Below are 12,145 nucleotides of genomic sequence, written 5' to 3'. Positions count from 1 at the left end.
GGGTGAGTGCGGCTGGAATGCGGGGGCGCGCTCCCTCGGGCGTGGCGCTCGTGGGGGGGTTGGGGTGCGGTGCTCCTTCCCCATTCGCTGTTGGATTAGTGGAGGATGAGATACCGCGGTGGCCAAGTGTGTGAGTGTGTGAGTGTGTGAGTGTGTGAGTGTGTGAGTGTGTGAGTGTGTGAGTGTGTGAGTGTGTGTGAGTGTGTGAGTGTGTGTGAGTGTGTGTGAGTGTGTGTGAGTGTGTGTGAGTGTGTGTGAGTGTCTGTGTCTGTGTCTGTGTCTGTGTCTGTGTCTGTGTCTGTGTCTGTGTCGGGGTGGGGGTGGGGGTGGGTGTCTGTGGGGGGGTGGGTGGGTGTGTGGGTTTATCTATCAAGATCGGGGGGAAAATCATGGGGCGGGAAAGTGGGGGGTGGGATATGAGGATCCTGGGGGTGTAGAGTTGACTGTCCTCCGACCGGGGCCTGTTCGGGCCTTCGCTTTCCTGGGTCTGGGAGCGGGGCTGGTCCGGGGCGCGGCGGCTGGGGCCATCTCTGCCTTGCCGGGTTGGGGGGTGGGCCGGCTCCCGGGGGTGCGGCGGGCCTCGCCGCCGGAGTTGGGGGGGCTCTCGGCCCGCTCGGCCCGGGGGCCCTGCTCCGGCCTTTTCTCGGCTTGGCGGCTTGGGTCGGGACCTGGGGCCCTGTTCCCTTTATCCTTCTCTTGTGGGCTCCTCTTGCCTGGGGGGGATTCCTCTCTGCATTCTCCATCTGGTGCTTTCTGGGCGGGGGCGTGGCTCTCTGGGGTGGTTCGCTGGGGCCTCCCCGGGCCTGGGGGGCTGCCTACTGCCGGGGTGGCGGTGTCCGGGACCGACGGCCTCGGGCCCCGGGGTGTCGCTACGGGTCCCCCCACGACAGTTTCGGCCACACCCAGTGGACAAACCACACACACACACACACACACACACACACACACACACACACACACACACACACACACACACACACACACACACACACACACACACACACACACACACACACACACACACACACACACACTTCCACTCCTCACGAAAGGTGCTTAAAGTTGCTTGTTCTCTGTCATCATTTGCTCAAACTCTAAAAATAATGTTCCTCTTGTGTTGTTGCCTCTTTGTTAATTCATGTTCCTGCTTCATGTTACTGTCTAGACAGAGCTGCTCAGGCTGGTTTAATCCAATAACAGTTGTAAAGTATTTGGATCAGTGTGATAACTGCAAATAATATATGTAGCACAAACAAGGGTATTGTATGTTACAACAACGATGGCGGGAGCCACTGAAAATGTTTCGACTCCGTCTCCGTGGAAACGTGGAACATGCAACTTTTCTGGAGTGCTGCAACTACCATGACCGTAGTAAATACTTATACACATACAGGAGTAGATCAACAATCAGAACAATTAGCAGACTCCAGAGTGGCATGACTTCCAGTCCATATTCTCCGTGTACTCCCATTGTTGATTTAACCCCCCCCCCCCCAAAAACAACAGCACCCACTAGTGGCCCTACATGAAAACTACATTGTTTTCAGTATTTCCATGTAAACGGACATCGTTTTCAAAACGTTTTTTCTGAAACGATGTCGTGTAAACGGGGCCTTAAGTTCATCGTCCAATCAGAAAATTACCAATAGAATAAAACCGTCCAAAGTTTCCTGGGTTTTCTTGATGGGAAAATCTTTTTTTATATAGAATATTTCCTGTGGTAGCCAAGCTAATTACTTTTAACTGTGAACCATGCAAAGTTGACACTATTTGAATGATATAGTGAAAAACGAGCTATGAGCCACTGATATTTTAATAACAATGATGTTTGTCTTACTTCACAGCACTAGTTTCATGCTACTTGCTAAAAAGCGGCAGGTTGTCGGGACTAACCCCGCTAACAGTGTGTCATGAGTGAATCTGCATCTTCTCTTTCTATGTGTGTCTGTAGGAGCTCAGGAGGTTCTCATTGATCCAGGTATGGACTGTCTGAACCACGCAGACTCTTCTCAAACCCCCTCCTCCCAGTTTGCTTGTGGTCATACGTGCAGCTCGCATTGCTCTTCGCCATCATTAACCACTCCTTTAATTTGTGCTGTTTTAAAAATCAGCTGTTGTTTTCCTCCCCCTCCTGCGTTGGTTTTGTTCATTGTGATGTATTTATTTTCCACCCTCAGATTCTCTTTTGGTGATTGAAGATCTAAACCTTTTACTGGTTCTTTCAGTTTGCTTACATCCATTAGTTTTTTTGTTTTTTTTTGCTCCATTTTCTTCCAATAACTGAATTTTATGAAATAATTGTATTGTAGCTCTGAATCACCACCAGGTGGCAGTCTAACACCAACACTGGTCAATCCCTATGACATAACCTAGTAAGAATTGCACACATTTTTATCATAATGGGTACAAATTGTTTATCTAACAGCTTAGAATTTGCCTTTAGTGTAGCTCCGAAAAAATATTTTTTATTTAAGTTGTGTTGCCTGCACCAATTATGCAAGGTAGCGTCTTGTTAATCACAAATTTGTTGTATTTTTAAGGTTATAAAACTCAATGAAGTGATGATATCTTGCAGACCCTGAGGGTGAACTGAGAATACAGAGTGAAATTATACACACCGGTCATCACCTCCCTAGTATCAGTTTAAAACACCTTGAACCCCCTTCTGTCTTCATTCTTCAGAGATTTTCTAGCTTTGTATATTTGACGTAAATGGTCTCAAACGCATTCCATAGCTGCTCTTTTTCGATGAAATCTGGAGACTTTTGAGTCCAGTTAACCTGTCTTGCTCAGAAAATGGCTCGTACACTGTTCCTGTAGATGAAATACCATTCGTTTATGTAAGTTAGCACATTATTATCTTCACCGGATGGATTACGACATGCAATAATTGTGGGGCTTGGACTTTTACAGTGCATTTTGCCACTTTGAGCAGTCTTAATGCACTTTGCCATTATCGTGGCATCTGCTGCCATGCAAGACACTTACACGCTATTTGAAACAACTTGCGGTTCGGTGTTTTGCTCATGGACACACGGGGTTCAACTGCCAGCATGAGGATTGAAAAAACAAGTGAGCGGGAAAATTCTGAGGAAACTGCGTGAGACTAAAGTGTTGCAGCTTATTGCTAAATTGCTCGTGTAATAAAATAATTGGTGTAAATTATAGACAGTTTATGAAGAGATTATTGGAATTATGTTCAAGAAAGCAGTTGGAGGTGTTTTGCGGCTCGCTGTGGAAGTCTGGGAGGAGATGGACATGGTCAGAAACAACACTAAAGTAGACTGGAGTTCAAACAGTCGATATCGATGGAGATCGAGTAGTGCAGGGAAAAATCTAACACAGGGCAGGATGCATCCATGTTTTCATTCTCCATCCATCCATCTTCAGAGCAAACGAGAGATATAATCTCACCAGCTGGTTGTTTAAACCAAATTCTGAGCCTTCAATCTGAATGTGGCAGCAGAGTTTCTGATCTTCTACTGTCCAGTTTTGTTGGTCTGGTATGAACCGGAGCCTCGGTTTCCTGTTCTAAGCAGTGACACATCGTGTGGCCTTCTGCAGCTGTAGACCATCAGCTCCTTTTTTACATCGGTTGTAACCAGCAGTTATTTGCGTTACAGTCATCCCGAACAAGCCTGTCCATTCCCCTTCTGCGTCTGAAATCAACAAGACATTTTCTCTCCCAGAGAACAGCAACTCTCTGGATATTTTCTCTTTTTCGTAAAGAGAGAATACCTTTTGTTTCGTTAGGAACATGCATGTGGTGGTTAAGGAGGTTTCTCTAAAGAGTAGCTGGTGCGTTGAAGTTTCCTCCTGTTCTTTATTTTCATCCCATTTGCTTTCCATCCCCTCAGTAGCCAGACAGCCCCGACGGACGCTCGCAACTCCTTTGTTCTGACTTTGTCCCGTCCTCTTCCGAGTACAGGAGCCCTCACCGCCAACGGCATCAGCGCCGACACCAGCACCGAGATCGGACGGGCCAAGAACTGCCTGAGTCCCGAGGACATCATCGAGAAGTACAAAGAGGCCATCTCCTACTACGGAAAGGTACCGACCCAAAACCACCGGGAGCCATGAGCCCAGAGTCGAGATATCAACGTTTAAAACACGACACAGTTCAGCTCAGGTTTTTTTTTTCTTCGGTTGGTCAATGGACATTATTTAAACAACTCAATCACAGTATAAAGACTTTTTTAATTTTTTTTAATAGGGTGGGAGCAACAACATTTAAACACGCATTCACACACACAAACCCTCCCCACAAATACTGACAAAAAGCACAATAAACAACTAATCGTGTAATAATGCTGTCAATTTTCAACGTAATAAAGCCAAAAATGTAATAAGCTATTGCCATTATTGTAATAGCAATTTGACTATAATGTAATAAGTCATTGCTTAATTAAAGTTGCATTAAAAGAAAAATTCTAAATGTAATTATTGCAAACAGTAATGTAATAATACATAAATAGGGCTGGATTTATTTGCAAAAATAATTTTTTTTGCAGGTTTTGTGCAGTGTGCTGATAAGGATATTTTTATAATGGGTGGGATAGTCGTCGTATTCTTCCATTGAGCATGGAAAATGTGCATCGCTCTCCATAAGGGTTGTAACATTTTAGTATTTCACTACATATTTGGCTTTATTACATTTAGAATGGCTCATATTGTGTGGTTTGGTTTTTGACAACCATCAGTCATTAGATAAAGAGCCATATGTTAAGACCTGCATATCTTTTATTTTCAAATAAATAGCTCGCTCTGAATTTAATCCTTAGGAGAAAGGAGCATATTTGTTTGTTTGTAATGTGTCCTGATTGCAGTTTAGTGAGGTTGTCCAGCCACTTGTGTACAAAACTGGACCAGTATGATCTGTAACGGAATGTAGAAATGCGTTACGTAATACTTGCTCATCTCACCAGGGGGCAGCATTTGATTTGGTTTGATGTCCTCTGAGTTTGCAGACCAGCACAGCTGATTGTGACTGAACAAAAACTCCAGTTGTGTTTAGTCGAAAAGTAATGATTAGTTAAAAGCAGCGTTACACAGACCGATCGCTATGATGTGACTGATCTTAGCACAATGCGTTTGTCGTCTCTTTTGACCACCGCCGCACGACTCGACAAAGTGACAGAGAGCGACATTAAAGTATCCCTAATGCTTAGGGAAGGCTGAATAGGCTCATTATGTTGCCTAACTATTCAGAAGCAATCCCGCGCTTTATCTTCATTATTATGATTACCTTTTTGCACTGACCTCCCTCGGCCCTTTTACCTGTAACTAGTTCATTCAGAATTAAATTACACCTCAACACACGGCCATTCAGACATTAATTGAATTTTAATAAGGAGACAATGAGGGTGGGAGTGGGAATGAAGTTGAGGGACGGCGAGAGATAAATCACCGCGCGTGGAGCCTCGGTGGCGGCGCTAAATCAGAAACGCCGGCTCGGGGGGTGGGGGGTTAGTTTTCACGCATGTCCGTCATCTCGGGCGCTGACTGGTGAGCGCATGAGAAAACAGTCCTTCAGATTATAATTAATTAAAATTTAAATTATCTCCAACCTGGCGCAGTACAAGAACGCCGGCGTGATCGAGCTGGAGGCCTGCGTCAAGGCGGTCCGCGTCCTGGCCATTCAGAAGAGGGCCCGGGAGGCGTCGGACTTCCTGCAGAACGCCGTCTACATCAACCTGGGCCAGGTAAATCAAGAGCTTCCTTCTGGACTGGAACTCATCCCTCACATGCAAAACAGAGTAAACAATTCTCTGTGGGTGTATAAGACCATCGAGACCAGGGGTCTGCAACCTTTATGACCAAAAAAGCTGTTTTCCTTGTAAACTCTCTGAAATGAAGAAAAAAATATCTTGAACAAAAACTGTCAGATACTTTTTTAGATATATTTTATACATTTTTTTTAGCTGTTTTAGAGATTTCTTTTTTACCCTAATTTTTCTTGGATTTTTATGCTTTAGGTATTTTATGCATCTTAGCCATTTAACTGTTTACAGCCGCAGTACTTTCCTCCTGGTTCGAGCAGTTTTAGTTTTTTTCCCCCTCCTTTTTACCTTTTGTATTTTTTCCTTTATATTCCTGAAAAAAGTTACTCTGCACAAGCAATTGTAATCATGTTACTATAACCATTTTTTTACTGTATACATTAATATTGTCATCATTAGAGTAATTTTAGGTATTTCATCTTGTTTTAGTCCGTTCCAGCTATTCTGGCCATCTTAGCTGCTTTAATTCATTTAGCTGATTTTTGCCTCCATTAGACCATTTTTGAAAATCACTGTTGTTTGCAACTAAAATAAAAACGTTTGCAAAATGTTTATTTCCCAAAACAATTCTGAAAATGTGAGGGAGCCGTTACAGGCGGCTCCAAAGCTGCAGGCAGTTGAACTAAATCTGAACTAAACATTATTACAGTCCTCCTTCCACAATATTTTCAAGTGAAAATGAAAAACTTTTTGGGAGGTTTTGGGGGTCCTTTTACTAGACAATGGTGCTCGGAGTCACTGAAAGCACAATTTCTTTTGAAAACTGCTCCCAAGTTGCCACTTTTTCACACTCCGTCTCCAACTCCATGGAAACGGGGGGGAAATGCAACTTTTCTGAAAAAGTCCGACTCTGTGTGAACGGACATTGACTTCAAAACAAAACTTTTGTGAAAAGTAAATGCAAAAGCGAAGCATTTTTATTTGAAACGTCGCGTCAACGGCGCCTTAAAAGCCAACCCAAGTGGTTGATTCTTTGCCGATGAGAAAATTAGATGTTTGATGTGGATTCTTTGCCGACGTCACTCCCTTCATATCAAACTGTGTTTTATCTTAGAAGTTCCTTCTCTGAACCCGTTTATCTCTGAACAAGTGAGAAGTTCCTTCCTATTGCTGACTGCAATACAAACACCTGATCGATTCCTACCCCCTGCTGAGCGTCCAGACAGGAGTTCTTTTCTTCAGGTCCTGCAACTCTTTTCTCCCCAAACATACTTTTGCTCATTGCTGCCACAGAAACCTGTATTTTGACTTTAATGCACGGTGTTCATTCCAAATGAATCTGATGTCAAAACACACGAACTCCTCTCTTTTATTTTATTTTTTTTTTACTGCTCCCTGCCGAAGGTCTTTCTTCAGATCCTTCTGGGAGTTCTTTCTAAATATTTTCCTGACCTCAACTTTCCCCGTGCCAGCTTTTTTTTTTATTTCTTTTATCCATGTTCTAATTACATCCTGAGGAAGTATCGACCTAAAAGTGTCTTTTCATGCTTTGTCAGCAGAAGGTATCTGAAGTTTTCAGGGTGCGAGGAGCTGATGTGTGCTGAATATTGAGATTTTTGATTTCTTAAAGCAACATTGGATAACATTCCCCTCTCAAAATGATTATGCAATACAGTTAGAAAGAAAAGAGTTAAAGAAAGGTTTGAGACCTCAGTAACTGTTGTTTGACAGCTCAAGTCCGACGAGGAGCCCAAATCTCAATCAATACTCAACTTCTTTGAACTCTGTGGCCAATTCTTTCCAAACACCCTGATTGATCGATGAATGTACAAAACTCCACCCATGTCTTCCTCATATTAAAACCAGTTCAAAAGGTTTTAGAGCGGTGCGATAGAAGGCGATTTCTGTCCATCTTCTTCTTTCATTAAAATGATATGTTGCCAGGAAGCTTCCGGGTGCATAAGCAAACGGAGTAATACCGCCGACAAACTGAAATAGTGATCCCTTTGAGGAAAGACTACTAATATGTGTGAATACATACAAATCTATGAATTTACCTCACCTGGACATCAGGACAAAAACCTGCAGGTGACTTGTTTGAACAGTTTATGAACATAACACAATGAATTATCCCCCAATACCAAATTAAACACTACTCGGGACCCGATTCCGATTTTTAGCAGTTTTTAACCTGTTTCATCCACGTTTGGAATCTAAAAGTTATTCCACATGAAGCCAACTACTCTTTTGGACGTAATATTTAACCATCACGCCAATGTAAGAGACACATGAGAACAATTATAATCCATCCATCCATCCATTTTCTTCCGCTTATCCGGGGCCGGGTCGCGGATTATAATGTACGTATTAATTTGCTTGTGTAAAGGAAGCAGTTATTCCCACAGCAGTAAAACTTGCTGTTTTAAATTCCACTCTTTGCTCTTTGTAGGGATGAACTGATCCACGTTTTTTCACTTCCGATCCCAATACCCGAATCTGGATATCTTCCAATACCGATAGTATTCCGATACCAGAGCTCTGTTTGCTTTGATAGTATCATCATTATTATTTTATTCATTCATTCATTCATTTTCTTCCGCTTATCCGTTTCCGGGTCGCAGGGGTGACAGTCTGAGCACCGTCACCCAGATCACATTGCACCATTTAAGAACCTTCCTGCAGGTGGTGAGCCCACGGGAAGGTGGCCCGGCGTGGGACACGAACCCACTACCCTGAGATTGTGAGTCTCATGCTCTACCAACTGAGCTAGCCGGGGGTATTATTATTTTATTACAAACTAATTTTGTTCAGTTAGGACAATGTGGGGGTCTGCGTGACGTCATCATCGCTTAATAAACTTGTTATATCTTTAAAAGCTCAGAATCACTTTATTAATCCCTGAGGAAATTATTGAGCAATGCAGCACAAACTACAGAGCGACCGCCTCTCTGTACAACGGCTTTGCAAACATCCATGTTGCTGTGTTGCTTTGCAGTGATTTGAGCGTAAAATACGTCCAAACAGCAACATGTTGTCATGAAAAGTTGGATAGCACAGTGCTGCTACGTTAGCCTGCTCGCTGGCTGCAAATTGTGGAATGGATTTCCTGACTCATTACTCCACGTCTCATTGAGACCCGCCTCCCTTCAGGAAATCCAGTCCACATTTTGCAGCCAGCGAGCAGAGCAGCTGGCAGGGAAACACTCGTGGAGTCATTTCAGCAACAGTAAAGCACAGACGAGGCTTCATGGATCAGAAATCTCCGCAGGTTGGGTCGTAAATTTCCGATCCGTGAGTTACGTTGGTATCGTACCCTGATACCGATACTGGATCGGATCGGCCCTATCCTTAGCTCACTGTACTTCTTTTTCCACTGTGACCCTTTTAACTTAAGGTCGATGTGAACTCCAAGGCTACGGTCCAGTACCCTTGAAAGGTTTCTTTTGGCTCAGGTGGTAGAGCTTGTCCGCTAATCGGAAGGGCCGTCGTTCGATCCCCACTCGTCCTGACTCGAGTGTCCTTGAGGGAGAGATTGGAGCTGATGGAGGGTGAGCTCCAGAGCCACGAAACTGCCTGATTGAAATTGCCGAAGACGGAATGGGTTTCTCTCTGAAGAGCAGCTCAACTGAAATAAAACAGAAGGGATTCACAATTGGGTAGACGAAACCAAAACATATGAAGGACGTTCACACTCGATGAGCTTCATCAGGCGTTTTAAGTAAAAACACATTGTATTTGAGTTTTCATTTCAGAAAAGTTTCACGTTTAAACAGCAACTTTTGGAAAATTATGTTGAATGCTAGAAATGAAGTAGTTTCATGTTAGGCCACTAGTGGGTGCTGTTAATTGATTTTTACTTTGAAACCACACACACACACATGCATTAAAACAATACGCTATAAACATTAACAATGGTGAGGACACGGACATTCCTATGGACAGCCAACGATGTTGGATGGTTTTACAGGCGACTCTACTATAATGCTACCAATTCCTATTTACTATGGCGTTTCTGCCGTCTCCATGGAGATGGAGCCATATGTATGTAAAAATTATACTTTGAACAAAACATTCACCTTTTTTTTTGACTAATGTAAAAAAAAAATTAACACAAAGGCCCTGTTTACACGTCACCGTTTGAGAAAAGTTTCGTGTTTACACAGCAAAGTTTTGAAAATGTTTGTTTCCACAGAAACCGGCAAAAACGCTGAAAACGACGTAGTTGGCATGCCAGGCCACGAGTTGGTCCTGTTGACTATTTTTGTAATGAAACCACATGCGCAGTCGCAGCATTTCGAAGGCGCAGCATTTTCTCGCTTTTCCACGGAGTCGGGGCGTTTTCGAAAAGTTTCTCATTGACATTTGTTTTCAAAAAGTTGCATTTTCAGTGTCTCCGAGCACCGTTGTCATGCGAACGGACGCCCAAAAGGCAACAACACTTGCGTGTTTTCACTTGAAAACGTCGTCGTTGTCGTGTGATCGGGGCCTCGGAGGCTGTACAGATCTCTCCACAGTGTGACGCTCCAACCCTGAAATGTTTTCGTGACCGCAGCTCTCGGAGGAGGAGAAGATCCAACGCTACAGCATCCTGTCGGAACTCTACGAACTCATCGGCTTCCACCGCAAGTCGGCTTTCTTCAAGCGCGTGGCAGCCATGCAGTGCGTGGCTCCCACCATCCCGGAGCCCGGCTGGAGGGCCTGCTACAAGCTGCTGCTGGAGACGTTGCCTGGGTACAGCCTGTCGCTCGACCCCAAGGACTTCAGCAAAGGTAGGTCGGCACTCAGGTCCAGTTCTGTGCAAATCTATGAATAGTAGTCTTATTGGGATGGATTTGGCTGAAAATGATCTTATCTGGTCCATTTTCAGCTTGGCACACTGACAGACACATTCTTTAATAATATTTCAAGTTTTTTCTTTTTCTTTTTAAAGCTGTGAAGCCTCAGACGAATGTGGGGGTGGGGGAAAGAATCATTTAAATGGCTGGTATTCAGATATTAAAAAATCTCAAGATCCGAAGTTGGAGGAAGTTTGAGCCATGAAATATAAAAAGTTACGACACAGCCACAATTCCAGACAGGTTAGAACGTTATTAAAACGGTACTTAAAATCGATCAATTATGCAAATTAATATAACAACTGACGAAAGCATCTCAACAACTCAAATTTCAAAAGTTGGAAATTGATGATTTATGCAAGATGTATTTTCTCACAGCAACATGTTTAAAACAATCTGGGTCAGGTTGTCTTTATATGCAATGTGACTATTGCTGTTGTCTTTAATTCACTGTATTTTTCATGTAGTATAATTTCATAGCCGTGAAAAAGACTAAGAGGAGTCATTCTCATTGAGTAAATGAATGCAGTGCCCTCCTGCGTGATCCTCAATGCGTGAGTGACGGCAGAGTAAACATATTCACTCCATTAAATAGACAAATAGTGCCGCTTCATTTCGGCTTTTGCTCTCTTTTCAAGAGTTTCTCCTTCAGGGCCTTCTGCATTCGAGCCACCACTCTGCTCACAAAAGGAGCACAGCTGAGACCTGACCCGCGCTTTTGTCGACTCTTTGGCGAGACCCTTGTGATAAGCCTCGGTCCTACAGACTCTTGACCCCTTTGCTCCAGTGCAGCCACTCCATGGCCAGCATTAAAAGATGGCAAAGAGAAAGGCTCAGGGGTGTCCACTTTCTTTATCTTGCTGTCACTATTCATAGCGAGATCACTTTTCTTCCTCTCACCCTCTCTGCTGTGCTGCTAATAGTTGGCCTTATATCCTTTATAACACTTAGTGGAAACGAGTTGTGATCAAGGTAAAACGCCTGTTGCTTGAGGATTACCATTGCAACAACACATCATCAGTAGGGTAAAACTAACCTGTCTCATGACGGTCTAATCCCAGCTCACGTTCCCTATTAGTGGGTGAACAATCCAACGCTTGGTGAATTCTGCTTCACAATGATAGGAAGATGATATTTGGGGAAAAGGATGAGAAAGTGTGATTGAACGAAGCCAGTAGAGTGGTTGATTTGGGTTTTTGTTTGCAAGTTGCACATATTCAAGGTTATTTTTTAATGGAATTTATAGGACAAGGCCTAAATAAGCCACGCTTCATCCTTTACTTGGTCATTTAAAGTGACCAATATGTTTTTTATTTTTTATTTTATATGTTCAACTATGACTAAAAATAGAACATTTATTGTGTTAGGTCCGTGCACGTGGTACCATTTATGTAGGGATTTCTTACCTCAGGATCACTAGGTACCATGTATGTAGTGAATTCGGGCACGGAGTACCATTTATGTTGGGCTTTGGCAGTTTGGCGATCGATAATGATTAATAATGGTCAAAGATAGTTATTAATTATGTTATTGAAAATTTTATCTGATCTGTATCAGATACCTCGGGAGCACCACCTGTTTAACAGGAAA

General features: G+C 43.3%; 1 protein-coding gene across 1 annotated transcript in view; it reads left to right on the top strand.

Moving 5' to 3' along the window:
• The window catches only part of trappc9 (trafficking protein particle complex subunit 9), a 272,998-nt gene that overhangs the window by 11,641 nt on the left and 249,212 nt on the right, over positions 1-12,145 (top strand). Inside the window, exons 5-8 of the mRNA XM_080485031.1 lie at positions 1,952-1,978; positions 3,929-4,050; positions 5,577-5,702; positions 10,273-10,489. Coding sequence (XP_080341157.1) covers positions 1,952-1,978; positions 3,929-4,050; positions 5,577-5,702; positions 10,273-10,489 — 492 coding nt within the window. The remainder of the gene's footprint in view (positions 1-1,951; positions 1,979-3,928; positions 4,051-5,576; positions 5,703-10,272; positions 10,490-12,145) is intronic.

The sequence above is a fragment of the Lipophrys pholis genome (assembly GCF_963383615.2).
Source record: "Lipophrys pholis genome assembly, chromosome: 17".
Lineage (NCBI taxonomy): Eukaryota > Metazoa > Chordata > Actinopteri > Blenniiformes > Blenniidae > Lipophrys > Lipophrys pholis.
This window is presented reverse-complemented; position numbering and strand designations above follow the sequence as displayed.